Source organism: Dermochelys coriacea, chromosome 9 (genome assembly GCF_009764565.3).
Source record: "Dermochelys coriacea isolate rDerCor1 chromosome 9, rDerCor1.pri.v4, whole genome shotgun sequence".
Classification (NCBI taxonomy): Eukaryota; Metazoa; Chordata; order Testudines; family Dermochelyidae; genus Dermochelys; species Dermochelys coriacea.
This window is the reverse complement of record NC_050076.1, coordinates 24955825-24981571: the sequence shown is the minus strand read 5'-3', so window position 1 is coordinate 24981571 and position 25747 is coordinate 24955825. Positions and strand designations below refer to the sequence as shown.

General features: G+C 42.0%; 1 protein-coding gene across 5 annotated transcripts in view; it reads left to right on the top strand.

Annotated features, from left to right (window-relative positions):
* Nucleotides 1-25747, top strand: part of KCNAB1 (potassium voltage-gated channel subfamily A regulatory beta subunit 1) — a 242096-nt gene that overhangs the window by 61236 nt on the left and 155113 nt on the right. The window contains exon 1 of one of the 5 annotated variants that reach the window (XM_043491523.1): nt 120-1614. The exons of the other annotated variants lie outside the window; for them this stretch is intronic. Within the exon in view, the coding sequence (XP_043347458.1) occupies nt 1394-1614 (221 nt within the window). The 5' untranslated portion in view covers nt 120-1393. Of the gene's footprint in view, nt 1-119; nt 1615-25747 lie in introns of those variants that run through there. 5 annotated transcript variants of the gene reach the window in all.

Genomic DNA, 25747 nt, shown 5'->3' with positions numbered 1-25747 from the left:
CCTTTTAAGTTGTAGTGGCAGCAGCCAATGGAGGGCTAATTAGAATCCATCTGTGTCTCCGCTTTACATCTACCTGGCCTGTGACTAGTTCTTAAGCATATCCTGAGGGAGTCCTGTGCAATTCTGAAAATAGGTTTCATGTGCCTACCCCCTGGGCAATGCCCACAACTCAGCCATTTGAATGCACCTCCTCAATGTGCCCAGCATGCACACCCATTTGAAAACGTGGCTCCATAGCAGGGTGGAGCATGGGCAATGACTTGTCAACTTTGTGCCAGTCTTTCCTTGTTTAATTGCAACCCGATTTTCAGCAAGTTGTGAGTCAGAATTGGTTTGAAGAGTTTGTACCATCGCTAATTTAGCTGGGATTCTTGTATGAAGAAAAGATTAACCCTAACATGCTGATACCATGGGATTTAAAGCAGTATCTTAGTGAGCCAGACAAGGGATTAATTTGTTAATTCACCAGCACACATTAGCAGAGTGTTTCCCCCCTATTTTTATAGTTAACATGCTTTACGTCAATTTGTTTTGTCACTGTGATGAGTCCTCTCCTTGATTAGCAGTGCTGCCAATTATTTTTATGGGAAAAATCTGCTTCTAGTGCCTGTCTCTATGTTGCACACAAAAGAAAAAGCAACCGTTCCCATGCTTTCTGCAAGCTTCGTACAGGGAGCTCTGCATGTTCCACAGAGCAGCTGCAAAACCGTATTGGTGCAGATTTACAGCTTTGTCTTTACAGGGCTTGAAACTAAGAATGTGTGAAAAGGGTCCTGATTAGATATTGTATTTTGCAGCATCTGACAAAGACAATAGATGGATATTCCTGGTCTTTAGAGACTTGCTTGTGATTAGACATTTCTTGCTTGTGATTAGACATTCCAAAGCTTGCCTGTTCAGCATTTTGTGATCCAGAGGGTGTTCAAGACACATCTTGCAGTATGCGTGCATTGATTTAAAACCAGCAAGCAGATGCAAGCCCGCATCAAGACGGAGTGGATGTTGCTGCTTGTGGTTAATCATGAAGGTACAGCTTTATGTTTCTGAAAGCATTTGACTAGATGGATGATTTTGTCTAAGCAATAGATATTATTGCAAAGGAAGATTTGAAAATCAAGTTGTCTGCTCTCTTGTTTGCTTTACTAAGTTCAGTGCTTATATGTTTACTTGTATCCCAGGGATACCATACTGTTCTCCTCTACCTGCACCATCAACCACTGCTGCTTCTACTACTTTCAGTCATCTTTTGAGTCCAGATTTGAAGACTCGTTTAACAGCATTTGGGACTAAAATCTCCAGCCATTCAGTGTCCTATAGCCCTGTTCTCAGAGTCTGAGAAGGTTTGAGTACTCTCTAAGATTTGGATTGTGAATAAAGATTTATTGCGGGAGCCATGCAAGTTTCCATAGCTTGTACAGAACATAACTTGAAGAATCGAAATGGTGAAGACAGGCTTATCAGCAAACAGAACACCACTACCCCAAACGTAGTGAATGCAGCCCGGGCAAAATTCCGGACGGTGGCTATTATTGCTCGCAGTTTGGGGACATTTACCCCTCAGCACCATATCTCTTTAAAAGAATCAACTGCAAAGCAGACTGGCATGAAATATAGGTATGGGCACAATATTCACTGTTCGTAATGTTTGTGTCATATATCTTTACCCTGGTTGACTCATCTGCTTACAAAGTAATTCTCTTTTCCAAAATCCTAGAGTCTTTTTAAAAAGGGACATTAAAAAAATCCTACTAAAAATGCTAAGTTTTAAACGTACAAGAAAACTAGCTCTCTTTAGTGGCATTTGTGTCCAAGTGTTTCTGAAGGCATATGGGTTTGTTATTTGATACAAAGAATTTTCTTTTCTTTAGTTAGGCTATCAAACATAAATAAATTGAGCACCATTATTTGTGGATGGTGTTAAAAGTAGTGTTTCGTACAGCTCTTGTTAGTATTTATATGTAAAAAGACTGAATTACAAATGATGTTCAAATATCTGCATAGAAAAAGTTTTCATTTTTACAGCACGTGTTGGGTAGAATGTCTCTAAATTAGTTACTGTGTCTTATCCTAATGATCACTTACAGACCTTTCATCTGACTTGTTAAGTGAGGACAAGGAGGAATCTATTTTAAATAAAATGCAGACAAAATCATAACCATGTTCCTAGAAAATCTAATGCTTCTTACAGAATTTTTCTTAACACAGAAATGTACAAGAGTGTAATTAAGAGTGTCACTTTAATCTTTCTCAGATGTTCAGTCTGCTATATCTGGAAAGCTTCCTTGTATCAACTGATACAAGTACTTATTAAGGACTTTAATTTGGAAAATTTTTGTAATTTAATTTGGATGTATTCGACACATTAGCGTATCTGTTCTGCTAGACCTTGAACGTATCCTTTGTGAGGTGTTAGAATTATTTGATTCCTAGAAAGGAGGAGATAGCAATCTAAGGTCAGATTCTGCTCTGAATTATTCCATGAGTAGCCCCATTGATATCAACAAGGCTATTTGTACAATGGTACTACTCAGCAGAAGTATGGATGGCAGAATCTTGCCCTTAGGAGTAGGGGATGGAGTGTGTTTAGAGTTACTGGTAACTTTTGTTTTGCTTATTTGCAATTAATTAATTTTCATGGCCAGCAATTTCTGCCCTTGCTAGCTATCCTTTTTTTATGGAAGAGGTATTTGGATATGATGAAATTTAACATGACCAAATTAAGGCCAAATTTTAATTTCATTCAGACTGATGTAAATCCAGACTGACTGTACTGAAGTTACTCCAAATTTACACATGTGTACCTGAGCACAGAGTTTGACGTAAGGCATTTGTGCAGTTATGATACTTTAACAGAGATAGCTCAGGAGGTTGGCCTTTAAAGGATTGCATTTGAATGGCCACATAACTTCCTAATTTACACAGTCATGTGTAATTTGTCATTGTAGAGTCTGGAATTGCTAGTAAGTAATATCCCCAGAGGATCTGGGAGACTCTGAAGAACCGCAGTTGTCCAGAATAATTTCTCAGTGAGTATGGGTAATGTTATCTGAGTACCCTTGTTGAAAGATCATTGGATACCATCACAGATTGGGTTATTTTTAATACCACTGTTATAAGTAAGTACAGGCAACACAGGTAGTGGATCTGTAAATGACATTGCAGAGTCAGAAACCTACTGATTAATTTTTACTGTGACAGATTCCCAGAAGTACTGCCCTCTGAGAATGACATTACAGTCTGGCTGGTCAAGCTCACTGGGCATGCATAGGTTTGCAAAGAGGGGAAGTGGGTAACCAATATTACTGCACAAAGCAGCTCTTAAGCTCTGGTGCATCATACTCTGTTATTATACCAAGACCTGATCTTGCAGTTCTTATGTTTGAAAAGCTCCCGTTGACTCTAATGGGACTAATATGTAGGTGACAGCTGTAGGATCTGCCAGGCAACACTAAAGAGGTTATCACATCAACAAAATGCCCTTTTGTAACTGTTTGATAGCTCAGTAGATTCTAATAGCCTTAGTATGAAGTGAGAGACAGTATAGGCTAGTGGAATGAGCACAGATTTGGAGTCAGGAACTCCTGCAATCTATCTGTGCCATTTTCTCATTGTGTAGTCTTGGCCAAATCTCTTCACTTCTCTGCCTTAGTTTCTCCGGTACATGCCTACCTACATGGCAGGGGTGTTGAGAGAATGTTTGTTTGTAGAGAAAATAAAATCACAGGTTCCAGTGAGAAGTGCAGCTGTTACACTTACAGCCTACAGTGTTTAAATTGGTAGTAATTATTCCTGTTGGTTTTCCAAAGGAACATTATGTGGTAGATGCATTAATGCAAATAACTGCACCTCTCTTACTGACCCCCATCCAGGGACCCACACAGAAACAGATCCTTGGCCCCTTTAAGAGACAATTATAGCTTATTTCTAGAAAAATTCTGAAATCTGAGGCTAAATTCTGCAGACCTTATTCAGACTAAAGTGCTGTTGACTTCAATGGGAGTTTTGACTGCATAATGTTTGAGTAAGGACTGCAGGATTTGGACCTAATTTGTAACCAGATTGATGTCCATCCTTATGATTAATCCTTGTTTACAATCCCAAATATACCTACAACAGTGAGAAGCAATTCCTTCCTGAGGAGAAGAAATGGGCAGGAAGTTTGGAGAAAGAGATGATCCAAATGTAAAGGATAATTCTGACATTGGTGAATAGACACAAAAAGAACCCTAAGTCTGAGGAGATGCTGAAGCTGATACATGTTAATAAATGCACTCTGGCTCCTCTACAAATGACATGATTATCACACAGATCTAACTCTCACTGAAGTCAAATGGAGTGTTTCCATTGACTTTAATGGGAATTGTGCCACGTCCTTCATTCCCTTATATTTCAGGTTGAAGGTTCTTATTCTTCCCAGATCATTTTCTACTTTAATTAGGTCATTTCTGACAAACTTAAATGCTATCTAAAATGATGTGCTAATGAAGATGCCTTGTTTTATGCTAAAAACAAATACTCCTCCCCCCCAAGGCTTTATAGATAACTAGATAACTGTAAAGCTATAGCTGGCTGTGTTGCCATGCATATTTCACAGCATGATTTTTAATGCTTCTATCTAAGCCACAGTGTATTGCCTCCTACGACTGCTTGGCAGGTTTTGATTTTAAGCAGTTGACGAGAATGGTCCTGTCAGTGGATTATGTAAAAGAGAGAGACAATGAGTATGTGTGTGACAGCAGTGGAGGTGGGAGAAGAATCAGTTCTGTGGCTCTGTATCAAATCAGTGTTTTTGAGCCAGTCCAGATCAGAAACCAGCTTGGAATTTTAAGTGTAAAGTGTCCTGAAAATAAATAAATGCACCATGGAATCTTTAAAATATTAGGACCCGGTCCTGTTCCCATTGACATCACTGGGAGCATGATCAGGACCTTACTTTTAAGATCTTATTTAGTTTCATTTCAATGGATTGGAGGCGAGTTCCCGACAAAGAGACCAGTGGCAGGAGAGCAATCTGATAGTTGGCCAGCTGCTGGATCCCACTTCCTTTGCGTTGGAAGCATAAAGGAAATTTAGCAGCACATGCACCCCGCTCCTGTGTGAGTGCTCCACTTGCAGGCTGCAGAGAGAGACGGGGTGTGGTTTAAACCAATGCTGTTCAGGCAGAGCTTGCTCCAAGAACAAGCACATTTATTGCGGGGAGAGAGGAGGGTATTTTATTTTAAAGGCATTGTTACCGCCAATTACGTTTGCATGGCTATTGGATTTACATTCTTTGTGAGAAATGGAAAAACTGTGGCCTGAGAGAGAAGTGAAAATGGCTACACCCCTTTTAATGCCATTAATATTACAGTTCAGTTACGCTGGAGAATCTGCCCATATGCTCAGATAATGTTCTCTGGAGCGTTGAAAGTCTTTCCTTGAACATAATTTCAGTCGTGATGCTTGGCTTGGAAAATTTCAATCTGCTGCCTAATTTTTGAAAATAAATAATATAGTTCTACATCCATTAAAGTTTCCCAGAGACAGGGGTTGGGGAGTGATGGTGGTAGTGGTGAAGGAGATAAGAGTTCAATTGCAGTGATGGCAAATGCTTTTCTGACCCTTTCTTCTTCTTCCTCCTCCTTGTGCAAACTTCGTGAAATGGGGTCTGCTGTACAAGTCCACTCCCTCCAAAGTGTTCTGTTCAATGCCATATCCTCTGTCACACCACTTGCTGACATGTCTTCCTTTATGACATCGCACCACTTCTTCTTGGGTCAGCCTCTCTCCCTTTTTGCTTCAGTCTTGATCGGTTGGACTCTCTGACCCACATAGTTGCCAGGACTGCGCTTTACATGACTGACCCATCTGAATCTGTACTCCCCTCATTTTTTTTGTTTATGGGTGTTACTTTGAGCATGTTCCTCACGTGTAACTATGTGTTCCTCACATGGTATTTCTTCCTTACATCCTTCATCCATCTCAGCATTCACACCTCTGTTGAACAGATCATTTGCTTATGCTTCTTCTTTGTTGCCCAATGCTCAGTGCGATACACTAAAACTGGGTAGACCATGGTTTTATAGACTTTTCGTTTTGATCTAACTCATATCTTTTTGTCACATACTACTACATGATTTATCTCTCTCCATTTGAGCCAGGCATTTATTATCATAGCTCTAATTTTGTCCATTTTCTTACTTGAATCCTGATAATCTTTATGTCAGTATAACAACTACTTCTGTGTAAATGGTATTTTAATAGACATTGCCGTTTATTCAGAAAGAGGGAGTGAGACCTTTTGCTATTAATCATGACCATATGGCTTAGTTTAAAAGTGCCTTGTATTTATAAAGATTCTGTTACAGTTTTTTTTAGCCAGGTTGATCTGGGTCCATTTCACAGGGACCCGGATATCTGTTGATGAAACTCAATGGTCACAAGTTCTTCTGTCATGCTGCATAAAAAAGACAGACTGTACATTATGAACCTAATCCTATTCTCCTTGGAGACACAAGAGCAGCTGGCATCATATTGTACTCAATGAAATATGGGGGTGTGCACTTACAAAAATCTGTGCTAAGGGTCTAGATTAAACAAAGATAAAATGAAACTCTGTCATTGCAATTTCTTCTACCGAGGCACCTTCGGTATCTGAACAGTGTGTCGTTATACGCATGCTGCTGTGCCTTGGCAGTACTGGGTAGGTTAAGGAGGCTTTCAGCCTTAACTGGCTCTTTTGTTGGGACTTCTTTACAACCTGTAGATGTAGCAATTTGCGCTGCAGTCCTGTCTGATTTCACAAACGAAACATACCATTGGGTCACATCAGTATGTAGCTGCAAGACCTTCTAGGAAGTGCTCAAGGAGAGTCAGTGGCTGAGAGAGTCAACTGGTACCTGAACATGGTGATATCAGGGGACACTGCTGCTGGAGATGTTTTGCTTTGCATGAGATGTAAAATGGAGATCTTGACCACTTGTGATATTGATGTTCCCAAGTCTCTTTCTGTGTCAGCTGTGGTGTAGAGCCTGGTGTCCTGGCCCAGTTCCAACATGGATAATTACATTCTGCCTCCTTAAACTCCTTTTGCAGTTTTAAGTGGGTACTTAAGTGCATTTTTCTTCACTGCTTGCCCTACAATGTTGGGTTATATTGTGAATTATTAAATGGACACTAATGAGTTTTACCCCTGTGGTGGATGCATTTCACTGGTCATCACCATTAAGCTTATAAAGCTCTTTATTTAGGTTTATAAAAGCCTGTATATGTGTCCTACCTCCTGGGCATACTTAAGATATACAACAGAAAGAAATGTTCTGAGTTTTGTACATAATTATATTTGCAGATGGATATTTATTTAATAGTATAGTTAACGCAAACCTCTCCAGTCCTTGGGGCCACTCTAACCCCAGAAGTGTGTGCGTGTGTGTCAGGGGAGGGGATAGATACGTTTTTCTGTGGGTCTAGAAGGTTAACAAATCTGAAATCTAGAAGACCAAGGTGGGTAGGGAGTTGGAAAGTCAAAGACCCCTCTTGCAGAATGCCCTGCTAGCAGTCCGCTTCTCTATGGAGTGTGGGAACATCAGTTTGAGCACCTCCACTGATCACAAGCTTGACCACGTGAGTACTTTGCTTTGGTTTTTAATAAGGATGATAATATGGATTAATTAATTAATATGCATGAAGGCAATACAACTGATGGAACTGAGTGCCTAGAAATAGAAATTACCACATCTGAGATGGAAGAAAAACTTAGAGCTTAATGTGCTCAAACCAGGGAGGCCAGATAATTTCCATTCCAGAATACTGAAAGAACAGCACACGAGAGTGCTAGTCTGGTAGCAAGGATTTTGAATAAATGTATCTATTTGGGGATAGTACCATATGGGTAGAGAATCGCTAACATCATATCTATATTTTAAAAGGGGAAAACAGTGATCCAGAAACTTAGACCTGTTTGTCTGACATCAGTAGAATGCAAGACTTTAGAATAAATTGTGAAGGAAAGACGAATTAAATTCATGAGGTAAATGGGAAAAAAGGATCTAATGCAACATTGTCTTACCCAAGGTAGATTATGTCAGACTAACCTGATAAATTGGAGAGGGTTCAGAGAAGAGCCACGAGACTGATTAAAAGATTAGAAAATCTTATGGTGATAGATTCAAAGAGCTCAAGCTATTTATCTTAACAAAAAGAAGGTTCAGGGATGACTTGATTAGTCTGTAAGTACCTACATGGGGAACAAATATTTAATAATGGGCTCTTTAATCTAGCAGATAAGGGTATAACATGGTCCTATGACTAAAAGATGAAGTTAGACAAATTCAGACTGAAAATGAGGTGTACATTTTTTAACCATTTGAACAATTTACCAAGGGTCATGGTAGATTATTCTTCACTAACCATTTTAAAATTAAGATTCGTTGTTTTTTCTAAAACATCTGCTCTAGGAACTATTTGGGGCCAATTTTGGGGCCTGTGTTATACAGGAGGTCAGACTAGATGATCATAGTGGTTCCTTCTGGTCTCAAAATCTATGAACCTTATGTCCTCCTTTAAGGAAAATAACTGATTGTTTAGATAAAGGAAGTGCAGTAGATCTAATATACTTTGAACTTCAGTGAAGCATTTGACATGGTATTTCATGGGACACTCTTATTTAAATTAGGGAAGATCTGTATCAGACTAGAGGAAGGTTACTAGTGGAGTTCCTCAAGGATCTATCTTAGAATCAATCTTATTTGATATTTTTATGAATGTCCTTGGCACAAAACGTAAGTGTGCACTTATGAAGTTTCAGAGTAGGAGCTGTGTTAGTCTGTACCCACAAAAAGAAAAGGAGTACTTTTGGCACCTTAGAGACTAACAAATTTATTTGAGCATAAGCTTTTGTGAGCTACAGCTCACTTCATCGGATGCATGTAGTGAAGTTTGCTGATGATACAAAGTTGGGAGGCATTGCCAATACAGACAAGGATCAGATTATTGTACAGAAAGATCTGGATGACCTTGAAGACTGGAGTGACAGAAATGGGATGAAATTCAATACTATACAGTACAAGGTCATATGCTTAAGGTTTAATAAGAATTTCTGTTACTAGCTGGGGGTTCATTAGTTGGAAACGACAGAGGAGGAGATTGCCTGGGTATGTGTGTTGATCACAAGATGACTATGAGCCAACAATGTGATGAAGCTGTGAAAAAGGCAAATGAGATCATAGTGTAACACTGTTGCAAAAAAAGCAAACACCATTCTGGGATTTATTAGCAGGAGTGTTGTAAGCAAGACAGGAGAAGTAATTCTTCTGCTCACTCCATGCTAATTAAGCCTCAACTGGGGTATTGCGTCCAGTTCTGGGCACTATGTTTCAAGAAAGATGTGGACAAATTTGGAGAAACTCCAGAAAAGAGCAACAAAAATTATTAAAGGTGTAGAAAACATGACCTATGAGTGAAGTCTGAAAAAATTGGGTTTGTTTCTTCTGGAGAAGAGAAGACTGAGACATGTTGACAGTTTTCAAGTACATAAAAGGTTGTTACAAGGAGGAGGGAGAAAAATTGTTCTTCTTAACCTCTGAGGATAGGACAAGAGGCAATGAGCTTAAATTGCAGCAAGGGAGGTTTAGGTTGGATATTAATTCCCTGACAATGCTGGGACCTCAGGCACTGATGCACCTCTGCCCTACTATTCTGTGCCTGTGGCACCAATAGTCTAATCTCCTGTGAGCTGTAATGATGTGATCTGATTTTGGGTGTCAGGTTTAGTGTGTGGGCGCTGGGTGGTGTTGGTGGCCTCTGATATACAGGAGGTGAGACAAGATGAGCTGGTGGGCCTTTCTGGCCCTGAATTCTATGACTCAGTCTCTCAGGTAATCAGGTCTCAAACCATGACCGTAACACCTTGTAGTCCACCCAGAAACCTGCTGGCAGCCAGTGCATATTCCAGAACGTTGGAGTGACAAGCTGTTGACATGAAGTTGTGTAATAAGCTGTGTGCTGCATTCTGCACTAGCATCAGTTTCTGAGATGTCTCAAAAGGTAGCCCCATGCAGAGCACATTACAGCAGTCTAATCTAACCTCAAGACAGAGGTGAAAGTAAGCTGGTACGCCCCGGTACAACGTACCAGCAAGAGCCGCTGCACCATACTGGGGCAGCTTGGCTTCCCCAGGGGGAAATTTAAAGGGCTTGGGGCTCCCAGCAGTGGCTGGAGCCCCAGGCCCTTTAAATTGCCTCCAGAACCTCTCTGCTGGAGCCCTGGGATAACGGCTGCAGGGCTCTGGCGGCTATCTAAAAGGTCAGGACGGTAGAAGAGTGAAGCCCCGGGCCCTTTAAATAGCCCCCGGAGCCCCAGGCTACTGCTGCAACCCCGGGGGGGCACTTACCCTACAAGGTGGGCTGGGGCTGGCTCTGACCCCCTTGACCACGCTCCTTCCGCCCTAGGCCCCGCCCCTTCCGGGGGCCAGAGCTGGCCCCAACGTACTAGTAAGTCACTCGACTTACTTTCACCCCTGCCTCAAGGTCAGAGAGAGAGAGAGAGAGAATTGTGTCAAGATCCCTGCATTGGACAGCATAGGTCACATTCCTCATCAGGAGCTGATGGGGGATAAAAATGCCTTTGGCCACACCTGCCAAATACTTTATGAGAAATATTTGCTGCACTCTGAGAATGGAGCTTTGTAAACATTCAAGGCCATTTATGATATTACCACCAGAAAAGTAATTTTTGTACCCGTTATTGCAAGTAATTTCTTCCACGCATTACAGTGTGCATTGCATGAGCAGCACTGGGCTATGTCCAAAAATTGTTTAAACACAGTTAAGATACAATATTGTCATGTAAAAGGGTTAGTTTATTAATTGAGCACTAATATTGTGCTCTGCACTGTACAAATTCAGGGGAAGATGTACTCCCAATCCAGTGTTTTTTTAAATATTGTTTTGCATGTGGAGTCAGTGAAATATACCTGGAAGCACAACAGCCTATAAATGAGGTGTTTAGATGTTATAAGCAAACTTCATCTGATTCTGTCAGGTTTGGATAAACACACACAATTTTAGATGCTTATCTAAACGTTAGGAAATACTCTTTGGTCTGCAAAATTGGTTTGGAAATAAGAGAAAATACTCTCATGAGATTTCAGGTGTCTCATGCTTCCAGAGAAATGTTATGAGGAAAGGCTTCCAAACTGTATTCCAAACTTGTCTTCCATCCCCACATATTATACTTCATAAAGTGGTCATAGCAGCCATCACATAAATTCAGAGATTCATATTATGAATACCGTTATATGGCAGGTGGGAATGTTAATAAGCTCCTCCCATAAAATTTCATAATTTTTTCCAAAGCACCTGATCCTGAAGTCTTTGTAGAGTCCATCCTCAGGCATGGGGAAACTCCCAAAATAAGCATGACTTTCTTCAAAATCATCACTCATATTGATGAAAATCCAGAGCAACTCCAGCAAAGCCAATGGGCTTCCTCTGGATTTACACTGAAGTTGGTCCCACGATTGGAGCCATAGTAATTAACATACTTTTAAACAGGTTAAAGAGGAAGGAGACATAAAATTAAAATGAATAACTGAATAACAAAATTGGTACTGGTTTGCACTGCTATCAAATTCTTATTGCTACACTTTGAGGAGACCTGCAAAACTCCCTCCACCACTCATAAATAATGTCCCACACTTGTGTTAATAAAAACTGTTTAGTACCTACACCACACACTATATATTTGGCTTGATTTTGATCTCACATACACTAGTCCTGCACCAATAACTTCATAATGTTCATGTGCCTGGCTCTCCTCTGAAGGCTTGTTTCCATTAACATTTAGGTCACAGCAAGCTGGGGTGTAATACTGTGCTAGCTTACCACACACTGTGTCTGTGTACTATGCACTAATGGGTTCTTAGTGTGCTTTGATTATCTACTGGGTTTCAAAGTGGAGTAGATTAAAGCACACTAGGAAACTGTTAGCACACATCAGCGGGGTCCACACCGACGCTTAGTGTGGGGTAGATTTACAGTCCAGCTTGCCAAGAACTAAATTTTTGTGTATGCAATCCCTGAGTTACCCTCGTGTAAATTGGGAGTAACTCCACCGCAGTCAGTGGTGTTTCACTGAAGAGAATTAGGACTATTGGCTTCAATGGGAGTTACTCTGGATTTACACTAACATAAGGCCTTGTCTTCACTAGGAGAAAATGTGTGTTTTAACACGCAAAAAGAAAAGGAGTACTTGTGGCACCTTAGAGACTAACAAATTTATTAGAGCATAAGCTTTTGTGAGCTACAGCTCACTTCATCGGATGCATTTGGTGGAAAATACAGAGGGGAGATTGATATACACACACAGAGAACATGAAACAATGGGTTTATCATACCCACTGTAAGGAGAGTGATCACTTAAAATAAGCCATCACCAGCAGCGGGGGGGGGGGGGGAAGGAGGAAAACCTTTCATGGTGACAAGCAAGGTAAGCTATTTCCAGCAGTTAACAAGAATATCTGAGGAACAGTGGGGGGTAGGGTGGGGGGGGAGAAATAACATGGGGAAATAGTTTTACTTTGTGTAATGACTCATCCATTCCCAGTCTCTATTCAAGCCTAAGTTAATTGTATCCAGTTTGCAAATTAATTCCAATTCAGCAGTCTCTCGTTGGAGTCTGTTTCTGAAGCTTTTTTGTTGAAGGATAGCCACTCTTAGGTCTGTAATCGAGTGACCAGAGAGGTTGAAGTGTTCTCCAACTGGTTTTTGAATGTTATAATTCTTGACGTCTGATTTGTGTCCATTCATTCTTTTCCGTAGAGACTGTCCAGTTGGACCAATGTACATGGCAGAGGGGCATTGCTGGCACATATCACATTGGTAGATGCGCAGGTGAAGGAGCCTCTGATAGTGTGGCTGATGTGATTAGGCCCTATGATGGTGTCCCCTGAATAGATATGTGGGCAGAGTTGGCAACGGGCTTTGTTGCAAGGATAGATTCTTGGGTTAGTGGTTCTGTTGTGTGGTGTGTGGTTGCTGGTGAGTATTTGCTTCAGACTGGGGGGCTGTCTGTAAGCAAGGACTGGCCTGTCTCCCAAGATCTGTGAGAGTGATGGGTCGTCCTTCAGGATAGGTTGTAGATCCTTGATGATGCGTTGGAGAGGTTTTAGTTGGGGGCTGAAGGTGATGGCTAGTGGCGTTCTGTTGTTTTCTTTGTTGGGCCTGTCCTGTAGTAGGTGACTTCTGGGTACTCTTCTGGCTCTGTCAATCTGTTTCTTCACTTCAGCAGGTGGGTATTGTAGTTGTAGGAATGCATGATAGAGATCTTGTAGGTGTTTGTCTCTGTCTGAGGGGTTGGAGCAAATGCGGTTATATCGTAGCGCATTGTCCCCAAATGTGAAATAGTTATGGGTGAGGACAAAGTCACAAAGTTCAGCCACCAGGTTAGCCATGACATTATCGGGGATACTGTTCCTGATGGCTTGTAGTCATCTTTGTGTGGAATGTTGGTGTAGAGGGCTTCTACATCCATAGTGGCTAGGATGGTGTTTTTAGGAAGATCACCAATGGACTGAGTTTCCTCAGGAAGTCAGTGGTGTCTCGAAGATAGCTGGGAGTGCTGGTAACGTAGGGCCTGAGGAGGGAATCTACATAGCCAGACAATCCTGCTGTCAGGGTGCCAATGTCTGAGATGATGGGGCGTCCAGGATTTCCAGGTTTATGGATTTTGGGTATGAGATAGAATATCCCAGGTCGGGGTTCTATGGGTGTGTCTGTGCGGATTTGTTCTTGTGCTTTTTCAGGGAGTGTCTTGAGCAAATGCTGTAGTTTCTTTTGGTAACTCTCAGTGGGATCAGAGGGTAATGGCTTGTAGAAAGTGGTGTTGGAGAGCTGCCTAGTAGCCTCTTGTTCATACTCCGACCTATTCATGATGACGACAGCACCTCCTTTGTCAGCCTTTTTGATTATGATGTCAGAGTTGTTTCTGAGGCTGTGGATGGCATTGTGTTCTGCATGGCTGAGGTTATGGGGCAAGCGATGCTGCTTTTCCACAATTTCAGCTCGTGCACGTCGGCGGAAGCACTCTATGTAGAAGTCCAGGCTGCTGTTTCGACCTTCAGGAGGAGTCCACCCAGAATCCTTCTTTTTGTAGTGTTGGTAGGAAGGTCTCTGTGGGTTAATATGTTGGTCAGAGGTGTGTTGTAAATATTCCTTGAGTCGGAGACGTCGAAAATAGGATTCTAGGTCACCACAGAACTGTATCATGTTCGTGGGGTTGGAGGGGCAAAAGGAGAGGCCCCGAGATAGGACAGATTCTTCTGCTGGGCTAAGAGTATAGTTGGATAGATTAACAATATTGCTGGGTGAGTTATGGGAACCACTATTGTGGCCCTTTGTGGCATGTAGTAGTTTAGATAGCTTAGTGTCCTTTTTCTTTTGTAGAGAAGCAAAGTGTGTGTAAAAAACCAACCTTCCACACAAACTTCCTCATGGCTGGACTTTACAAAAACTAGACAAGCCATTTACTACACAAGAGATCCACTTCCTGAACACTACGGTGCTAATAAGCGATGGTCACATAAACACCACCCTAAACACAAAACACAAAGCCCGTTGCCAACTCTGCCCGCATATCTATTCAGGGGACACCATCATAGGGCCTAACCACATCAGCCACACTATCAGAGGCTCATTCACCTGTGCATCTACCAATGTGATATATGCCATCATGTGCCAGCAATGCCCCTCTGCCATGTACATTGGTCAAACTGGACAGTCTCTACGTAAAAGAATGAATGGACACAAATCAGATGTCAAGAATTATAACATTCAAAAACCAGTTGGAGAACACTTCAATCTCTGTGGTCACTCGATTACAGACCTAAGAGTGGCTATCCTTCAACAAAAAAGCTTCAAAAACAGACTCCAACGAGAGACTGCTGAATTGGAATTAATTTGCAAACTGGATACAATTAACTTAGGCTTGAATAGAGACTGGGAATGGATGAGTCATTACACAAAGTAAAACTATTTCCCCATGTTATTTCTCCCCCCCCCACCCCCCACTGTTCCTCAGATGTTCTTGTTAACTGCTGGAAATAGCCTACCTTGCTTGTCACCATGAAAGGTTTTCCTCCCCCCCCCCCCGCTGATGATGGCTTATCTTAAGTGATCACTCTCCTTACAGTGGGTATGATAAACCCATTGTTTCATGTTCTCTCTGTGTGTATATCAATCTCCCCTCTGTATTTTCCAACAAATGCATCCGATGAAGTGAGCTGTAGCTCACGAAAGCTTATGCTCAAATAAATTAGTTAGTCTCTAAGGTGCCACAAGTACTCCTTTTCTTTTTGCGAATACAGACTAACACGGCTGCTACTCTGAAACCTGTTTTAACACGGTAACTAACAATGTTAAATCCTAGTGTAAACAAGGCACTTTGTAGTTTTAATGTGTTAGTTGGTGAAGGTAAACTTTAAACTTAACCAACAAACATGTTAAAACTACAATGCACCGTGTGTATGTTAGGATTTTAACATGTTAGCTAATGTGTTTAAAACACGCCTCATTTCCTAGTTTCAGAGTAGCAGCCGTGTTAGTGTTTCCTAGTGTAGACCTGGCCTGTTTTTTCCTCCATTCTGGTTACTAAGGTAATGCATACGCTTTCAAAGAGATGCATGAGGAGCTACAGTACTATACATACTCTGTCAAAGGTATTTATTTTATCTATGTATAAGTACCTCTGTGGTGCTCATGACTACAGTAAGTAAAGGTTTTGCAATTAACAGGCACACAGATTGAAAATGTACCTCTTCTTGCATGTTCCACAAATAAAGCTTTAAAAATTAAGGTTTCAGACAGAAAGTGAAGGGGATATGTAGATATGGCTAATAGATCTAGCAGGAGGGTGACAATTACATTTTGCAGCACTTGCAGGGTTTTTAAATTTGATTTTGTTCTGCCCTGGGAAGGAAAACAAAACTTTTCACATGTTTTCAAGAGGGGGAGGAGGGGAGTGTCTTTCTCTTTCTCACCTGGTGGCTAACGCACTGGCGTGGGACATAGGAGACCCAGGTGTAAGTCTCTGCTCTTCCTGATTCAGTGCAGTTTTTCATTCCAGACCACTGTAAGTCAGGACAAGCAGGGAATCTCTCTCTCTCTCTCTCTCTGGACCCAAATCCCTTCCCAACAAAAGTTCTGTGGAAACAGGTTGACTTAGATGAAACAGTATATTTCACCATGATGAAATTTTGGAAAAAAATGTTCCAGCCATCTCTAATGCCTACCTTTTTCTTTGTCTCCTTTAAAGTCATGGAAACAAAAATAGGTGCCTGACTCACAGAAAGCTCTAGCAAGTGGCAAATTATGATCCAGCAGCACCTCACATCTGCTATACAATTTGTGACATACAGCAATGTTCTAAATTCTACATTAAAATGTTTCCAAATCATTAGGCTCATTGAAAACACCTGTCAAACTAGCTTAATTATATATTCTCAGGAAAGGTTCCAATTTATGGAGATGTACAATACAGTACTGAGTGACATACATTATTAGCATATAGGGATGGTTATATTAGTACATGGGGCTGGATTTTGCCATTTTATATAAATTCAGTGAAGGTCTCCTATAGTGACATCTCTTCTCTATGACAAAAGCAGTTCTAGTTAGGTAGATCTAATATAGTATAGCATATAAAATACTTCTCTTGTCAAATACTTCTCTTGTCAAATTCCCTCAGGTTTCAGAGTAGCAGCTGTGTTAGTCTGTATTCGCAAAAAGAAAAGGAGTACTTGTGGCACCTTAGAGACTAACACATTTATTAAGAGCATAAGCTTTCGTGAGCTACAGCTCACTTCATTGGATGCATTCAGTGGAAAATACAGTGGGGAGATTTATATACATAGAGAACATGAAACATGGGTGTTACCATACACACTGTAACGAGAGTGATCACTTAAGGTGAGCTATTACCAGCAGGAGAGCGCGAGGGGAGAGGGGGGAACCTTTTGTGGTGATAATCAAGGTGGGCCATTTCCAGCAGTTGACAAGAACATCTGAGGAACAGTGGGGGGTGGAGGGGGGGAATAAACATGGGGAAATAGTTTTACTTTGTGTAATGACCCATCCACTCCCAGTCTCTATTCAAGGCTAAGTTAATTGTATCCAGTTCGCAAATTAATTCCAATTCAGCAGTCTCTCGTTGGAGTCTCAGAGTCATAGAAGACTTGCACAATAATTCCTGTTCAGAAATTGGAAGGCAGCACTAGCTGACTAACAAAATTTGTTGGTCCCTTTGACTTGCCAACATTTTAGTCTTTACTTTGTGGACATACTTGGTACTGTGGGAAACATTGTTACTGACAAAGGGATTCTGTTCACTTGCAAAACATTCAGAGAACTTTATGCTCCTGAAAATGGCTCCCAAAGACTAGGCTGATGTGGTTCTATCTATCTGCGAGAGAAACTGTTTGAAGTTCAGTACTAACCATAAAGAAAATAAAGCTTTTTCAGTTCTCCCTTGTGCCATCCTTATTTTGCTGTTGCAGCAAAAGATGGCTACTATTCGGTAAATATAAAATATGGCTGAGCATAAATTCATGCCGCTGACTACATGACCAGCATTACTTCCTTTCTGTGTTATAGGTGGGTTGATCTTGTTTAGCATACACATATAACACACAATGTCCTTATGTGGCTGTGCAAATCATTGTTTAATGGCTTTTTTTAAAAAAAAATTGCTACATAATTGGACTCCAGAACCTAAACATTTATTTATTTATGTATTTACATCTCTAGCTCTCATAGTTCCAGAGGTGATCTTCAGTATGTCAAGTGAATGAAGACAAGATAGTGATTTCTGCCCCAGTCTACAAACAGCTGTGCTACCTCGTGAATGGGGAGGTCAGAAGGCAGAGCGAAGGCTCTCCTCAATCTTCCACTTCCATGCACATGTGTTTAGAGGGGGAGTATTTGGCAAGCAGATGCTGCTCAACTTTGCTGCACTCCATCTAGGAAACAGGGAACATGTGAGGGGACTTGGTCCCTCTCCTCCATAAAGACCCCATTCTCATGTCTTCTATCTTAGGCAGGTCACTCTTTAATCCTTGCATTGTAATCTTCCCAAGGGTTTGACAAATGAGGATCTTAATGTTCAGTTCCTCCCCAACCCCTTGTGGGGGGAGGGGAAGGAATATCTGCATAGTTGTTTTTCAGCAATTTCATCCTGCTCCCTGAGGGTTTCTGGAATGGTTCCTTACATAGCTCCTTGCAGACCGCTGCTGAGGAACTTCCCTAAGATAGTCCACAGCCTCTCTGGCAGCCACCCCCTTCTGCCTGAACTGAAGCTAGTCAGTTAATTAGTAACCAGGTGCGGAAGTAGCTGTCTGGTCCATTAACTCCTTTTTAGCTGTTGCAGCATAGGATTTATACACACTCTAAAGTGAAGCCATGAGTAGGGAGGACTTAAACATGGATTTAAGTGCTTCCTTGAATTGGGGTCTTTGATTATACAAGGCACTGGTGAGACCTCATCTAGAATACTGTGTGCAGTTATGGTCTCCCATGTTAAAGAAGGATGAATTCAAACTGGAACAGGTACAGAGAAGGGCTACTAGGATGATCCAAGGAATGGAAAACCTGTCTTATGAAAGGAGACTCAAGGAGCTTGGCTTGTTTAGCCTAACCAAAAGAAGGCTGAGGGGAGATATGATTGCTCTCTATAAATATATCAGAGGGATAAATACCAGAGAGGGAGAGGAATTATTTAAGCTCAGTACCAATGTGGACACAAGAACAAATGGATACAAACTGACCATCAGGAAGTTTAGACTTGAGATTAGATGAAGGTTTCTAACCATCAGAGGAGTGACGTTCTGGAACAGCCTTCCAAGGGAAGCAGTGGGGGCAAAAGACCCAATCTGGCTTCAAGATTAAACTCGATACATTTATGGAGGAGATGGTATGATGGGATAACATGATTTTGGCAATTAATTGATCTTTAACTATTCATGGTAAACAGGCCCAATGGCCTGTGATGGAATGTTAGATGGGGTGGGATCTGAGTTACTACAGAGAATTCTAACTCGTTACTGAGCACTAATATGGTTGTATAGAGGGGTCTTACTCTCCTTTGCTCCCCAGTGCGAGATTGCATTAGGGTCAGTCATAATTTGGTTATAAGTGAGTAGATGGCCTTTCCTATTTAACTACTGCTGACACCACAATGGCAAGATAGAAAGATGAAGTTAAGGACAGTAAGCGCCCACATATTTTTCAGAAAGTGAGCAGAAAAGTATGGCAAGCGACTGAGTAGTAACTGTGGTAGGACATAATTCACTGTTGACTTGCATACCATCTCAAATGATAGTCACAACAAAAAACTTCTTTTAACATTAATTAAGGTTGCTCTTATCAATAAACTCAACAATAGAAAGATAAGAATTAAAAAGTATGAAAAGGTTGCAAATCAAGCACTCTCAAGTTTGGAAATGCCAGAGTGCACATTATTCTTGCTACCTTAATTTGCTCCCCTTGTATGTATGGATTATGATAGTCTTATATTACATGATCCCATATTCTTTTTGCCCCTGGTTCTTCATTGCACAGGATGGATCTGCTCAGGGGATGAATCGGGGTTGTGTAGTGGAGGAGTCTGCTGTCTGTAGGACCCCCCACCTCTTTTGGTGCAGAAGTTGGAAGGTTTGTAGTGAATGAGGAAGGTGATTGCAGAAAGAGAAATATTTTCTTGGTTAAGGCAGCTGAATGCTGACATGGAGACTTGGATTCTATCCATGCCTCTGCCCCTGAGTTCCTATGTGATGCTGGGAAAGTCACTGACGTCAAATTTTTCATAGGTAGTTATTTCTGTATGCAATTAAAGATTGTATGCTAATGCATATGTGCAATGGAGCTGAATTAAGGTTGTATTGGCAATGTTCATTTGGCATTTCCTAACCTGAGAGCAGCTTTTTAATCCTTAACTTTGTATTTCCCAATTTTTTGTTCAGTTAAGGTTGCTCTCATAAAACAAATGAAGCTTTTTATTTGTGAATTTTTGTTTTTAATAGAAGGAAAATCTTTTATATGTGTGCTATTTAAATAAAACGCTTATGCATTTGTGGCCTTCAATGTATATTTTATTGCTGTTGTAAAATTTTTGAAGCTCCATAACTTTACCGCTCAGTGCCATATTGACCAATATATTAAAAGCAATTAAATTAAACTGAATTCAAACAAAACATTTTGAATGCAACTTCTGGTTTACTGCAACTTCTAAATTACATCTTTAAAATAATGTATAACTGGAAATTGAGTATGGGCTCATAGCTAGAATGTCCCACTTTTTAAAAAAGAGAAATATTCAGAAAACGGTAGCCCCCAATTTGTAAGAAGCAGATACAAAATTCCAGCTTTTTCCTGTATGTTTTATCTTATTTTAATGTAACCTTTTTTTTCTTTTTTTTTTTAAATAAAATAACAATTACCCTTTGAAAAGAAACAGTGTAATGTACCATACTACAAACCGCCAGGAGCTTATTTAGACTCAGCCTGCTTTCATTACAGCTCCTCCTGGGTCCCTTCTTTGTAATAATATTGTGGTTGTCTGAGTCAAATCAGTTGTCAAAGGCAGCCATTGCCATGACAACGAGGGCAATAGTGACTCCAAGTATGCTAGTGAACTGGAGGGAGGGACTGATGAATGGCTGATTATCTCTGATGTTACAAAGTTACTGCTCAGACAGCAGCATGGGGCAGCAAACATGCATGGGGGGGGAAGAGGGAGGGGGAAGTCAGGCTGTTTCAGTGTTCCTTTCCCCATTTTTCCTTTAAAAACAAAACAAAACCCCACCGACATATAAACACAAACAGCACATTGGAGAGCATTCCACACACACACAGTAATTAGTGGCTGAAATTTGATTCAAATTCCCCATGGCATGATTACAAAAAAAGGGTTCCAAAAAAGGTGACACACTGATGTATGTACCCTGTAAAGCAGAAAATTCTGATGCAATATTAACTATGGTCTCCCTACTGTGAGACCATAATATCCGTATGTCAGAGTGGAAAAGCAAAGCCTACCCTATTCTGTGAGTCTAGATTAGCACAATTCATGGCTATGTTTCCAACAGTAGGCAGGAAAATAATTTGTAGACAGTGCATCATACCTCAGCTGCTTGCTGCAACGGAAGTGATACTTAATTTTTCTAAACTGCAGGGTTGAATAGTTGCTGAAAAGTATCTTACTTTGCTCATCTCCTACTGAGTTCTCTGTTTTACACATTGTAATAATTTTTTCCAGTTTACAACTGCAAGACAACATTAATGCTTAAATGGATGGAAGAAAAGGTTTAATGTAGAAATACTGATAATTTAATTACTTGTGTGGTACATAGTTCAAAGTATTTTAAAGTATTATATTAGCATGGCTGCTTTGACAAATCCAGTTTGAATTTTGAATAGCTTTATTTTTATTTTAGACTAAAACCATAAAAAGGTAATCTGTGGAAGATGTACCCAAAGAAATTAACTTTTGGTTCATTGAAAGAAAGTGCTCCACCTGAAATATCAGATGTGATCCCAGAGATTAAATTTGTAGAGAGGCTTTAAAGAGAGAGAAAGTTGTAGTGCTATGCAAAGATAGAACTTTGGAACTATGGCTGGATCCTTAGCTGGTGTACGTGGGCTTCTTGACTTAATTGGAGCTATGTTGCTTTAGACCAGCTCAGAATCTGTCGTAAGAGTTGAATAGTTGTACTTTATAAATTTCCTGTAGAAGTTATTTGTGGATGTTTGTGGTGAAAACCTTGCCCTATTGAAGTCGGTGGGATTTTTTCCATTGATTTCAACAGGGCCAGGCTTTCACCTTGATCTTTTTCAAAGTGATTGGCATACAAGTTATTGGGATTCTTAGCACAAACATTCTGTTTTCTACCTGATGATTCATTTACCTCCCTAATTCTTTCTTCCAAAGAACGAGGCCTCCCACCATGTGTTTTATTACTCATGTCAGGCCAGGCCTACCCACGCAAGTAAGCATGTGAATGGATTTGGGCAACTACAGCAGAGAAACATGGCAACAGATATGTGGGACAGAGAGGAAATGACCATATGGATCCAGTTCTGCAGTCTTAATTTGGTCAATACTCCCATCAATTTCACTAGAAGTTTTGTCTGACAAAGAATGGCAAACTTGGGCCCTGTGTCATTTAACTATTAGGCAGAAACCTAATGTCCGACGCAAAAATTCAGGAATCCAAACCCTTCCTCTTTGTATAGTTCTAGTTTCCCTGTGACTGCAAAACATACTTCTTCCAGTACCTTTGAATACTTAGGGTATGATGGATAAAGGGAACTTCTAGTCACCCATGAGACCTGGTTTTGCGACACATCATGACAAAAAGTTGCCAAGCAAAGATAAAACCTTGTCTTTTTTTGTAGGCCACTGAAGAAATTTAGAATAAGCATCTCCACCAATTCCGTTCAAAGGAATATTGGCATTTCAAATGGCTTTTATAAGCCCAGTTTTGCTAGCTTTACTGCTAAGTAGTACCTCTCTCCCTGGTAAGTTCCACAACAAGGAGTACTTGTGGCACCTGAGAGACTAACAAATAGATTTGTTTTTTGTAGTAACCCATCCACTCCCAGTCTCAATTGAGTGGAGGGGTGCAGGGTGCGGCAGGGGGCTAAGGGCAAGGAGCTGGGGTGCGGGGTGCAGGAGGGGTGCGGGCTCCAGCTCGGCGCCGCTTACCTGGAGCAGCTCCGGGGTGGCAGTGGCATGCATCTGGGCCAGGGCAGGCTCCCTGCCATGTCCCCAGCCCTGCACTGCTCCAGGAAGTGGCCAGTACCACGTCCCTGCAGTCCTTAGAAGAGTGGGGGGGCAGAGGGCTCCGCATGCTGCCCTTGCCTGTGGGTACCTCCCCTGAAGCTCCCATTGGCTGTGGTTCCCCATTCCTGGCCAATGGGAGCTTCGGGGGAGGTACCCACAAGCAAGGGCAGCAAGCGGAGCTCTCAGTCCCCCACCCCCCCCCCAGCCACAGGACATAGTGCCGGACGCTTCCCAGAGTGTGTGGGGCCCACAGTGCCACGGGGGTGGCAATCCTGCGGGATGGATCCAAAGCCCTGAGGGATTGGATCCGGCTCGCAGGCTGTAGTTTGCCCACCCCGTCATAGCAGCTTCACCCTCAATGCCACAAAAGACGCACACATTATCACGCATTCATCAAATTTACACCAGTCCTTCATGGTATTTAAATTTTTAAATAATATTTCTCTAAAACTATGCAGTGAAAAGAATTGTTCCTGGTATGTGGATTTGTAGAATGGGTTAATAAATTAAAGAACTATTGCTGTAAAGAGTGAGTGAGTGACTAGAGGAAGTTTTGATTACATCTGCACTTGAAGCTGGGGGTGTCGTTCCCTGCTCGAGTAGACATGCTCATGCTAGCTCTCAGAGATGCCAACAGTTGGCTATCCTTAAGAGTGAGATTCAAGGCCAAAGAGTTAGACTTTCCATGTGGTGTGTTAGGTCATTATTTAAGGCATCTCATCTTTGGTCCTTGGTGACATCCAATAGTCTAGGTTTTTAATACAACCAACACTTAATTGTTTGTTTTAAAATGTACAGTGCTTAATAGTGCATATGAAACACTTAAATGTCCTAATTCAGACTCTAGTCGAGGGCACACGAGAATTCTTTATGCAATGCAAACCATAATTATTAAACAGTCAACTTCCTTTATCAGTGAGGGGATTCACCAAAGGTACAAAAGGAATTTGTGGTTGTGAAGACAGTGGTCTGCTATATGTGCATGTATTTCACTTTCCAGATTACAAATTACATCTTTGTCTTCTTGATGGCCACAGGACAGCTCCCGGCAACACATCGCATGTTTAAAAAAAGAAGTCTTGCCTGCAGCCAGGACAATAAAGGACCATGAATTTGTCCAGTGTGGTTTAAATTTTGAGCTGTATTTTGCAGAACCCACAAACTTTCAATCAAGTCCTGCTCATGTTTTTTTTGGACTGTCAAGTATTCTGACAGACAACAATTCTCCCCACTCCTTCCCCACGTAGCCTCCTCTGACGCATGTATAGAGTCCTGCGCAGATAAAAAATTGTATATCTGCATCCGATCCGCAAAAATTGTTTGCAGATATCTGAATACGTGGATGCATATATCTGTGGATTTGCAGGATTCTACTTACTGTGACTGGGCTGAAGCTCCAAGGCACAGCCCCTCCACCCCACTGGAGCCAGGTCGGGGGGAGCCACGCGGGCAGCCACGGGTAGCTGGCATGGAGTTGCGGTCATTCCACCTTCCTTGGCTGGGCAGGGAGCCAGGGGTGTGTGTGTGAGGATATGGCTGGGTGTGTGAGGATATGGCTGTATGACTGATCTCAACCCCCCCCACACACCATGGGCAGGTGGAGGGTCTGCTGCAGCTCCCCATGGCTCCCTGGCTAGGCTCCATGCTGGCCTGGCCGGGGGAAAGGAGAGTGGGGCCTCAGGGAGGAAGAAGAGGAGAAGGGGAGGAGTCCAGCCCTGAGAAGAAGGGACGGGTGAGGTCCCCTCAGTCCCTCCATTCTGGCACCACTGGTCACTGCTGTGTGGTGATCTGTGGAGCTGCCTGGGGGCTGCTCAGGCACCCCACACAGGGCAGGTGGAGGCTTTCCACAGCTGCCCGCCTGGCTCTTACCATGGCCAGGCTGCAGCTGTGGAGCTGGGTTGGGGAGAGTTGTGCAGGCAGCTGGGGGGAGTCATGGCAAACCCTCCACTTGCCGTGGGTGGGGGGCCCACGGAGCCCCTGTCCCATGTCCCTGCCTCCCAGGCCACCTACTGGGAGCTGTGGGGAGCCACAGCGGACCTTCCCCTGGCCGGGGGGCCCGATCAGCCCCTGGCTCGTGTCCCTGCCCCCCAGGCCCAACACCCAGGGCAGGTGGAGGGTCTGCGCCACGGTCTGCTCTCCTGGCTCTTACCTTCAGAGCCTTGTGCGGATACAAAATTTGTATCCACATCCGAGCAGCTATCCACAAAAATGGTCCATGGATATCCGCATCCATGGATATAAAGTAGATACCTGCGGATTTTCAGGGCTCTATGTATAGAATGTGGGTCTGTAGTCTCCATGGTTAGCAGAGTACACAAGCTTGGAAAACGGCTTTCCAAGCTCTAAGCGCCAGGCCTGAGGTCCCGGATGTATTTGCTGTCTCTTTTAGTGCCCAAGTAAACATATTTTAAATCTTTATATATTTACTCAAAATGAGTGAGATAAGCTTAGGAATGTGTGTGAGAGTGAGAGAGCATGCTAATGAGTGTGTCTCACACACAGTGAGTGAGACTTGACACATATGAGCTCTCATCGATGAGCATGCTAAAAACAGTAGTGTACATCGTCAGTGGCAAGCGACTGCACAGATTGGCTGCCCTGAGTATGTATTCAAGGCATCCGAGCAGGTTTGTACGTGGAGTGATACGGGCTAGCCATGCAGCTATTTAAATGCAGCTATTTGAAACTGTTCAATGGTTGGAATGATATAACAATTCAAGCAGAGAAGTGCAAAGCCAAAGCTTAAAGCAAAATTCAGGAGATATAAACCCACACAAAGTGAAACCAATTAAAATATTCCTAAGCAAAGCATGGAGTTTCTCACAGCTGTAATGCTTATCTTGGAGTGCCTTAGATTGATTAGAGGAAGGTTGTCATACTTGCTTCAACCTGATTTGGATATAATTAATCTGAATAATTCAACTAACAGTTCACTGAC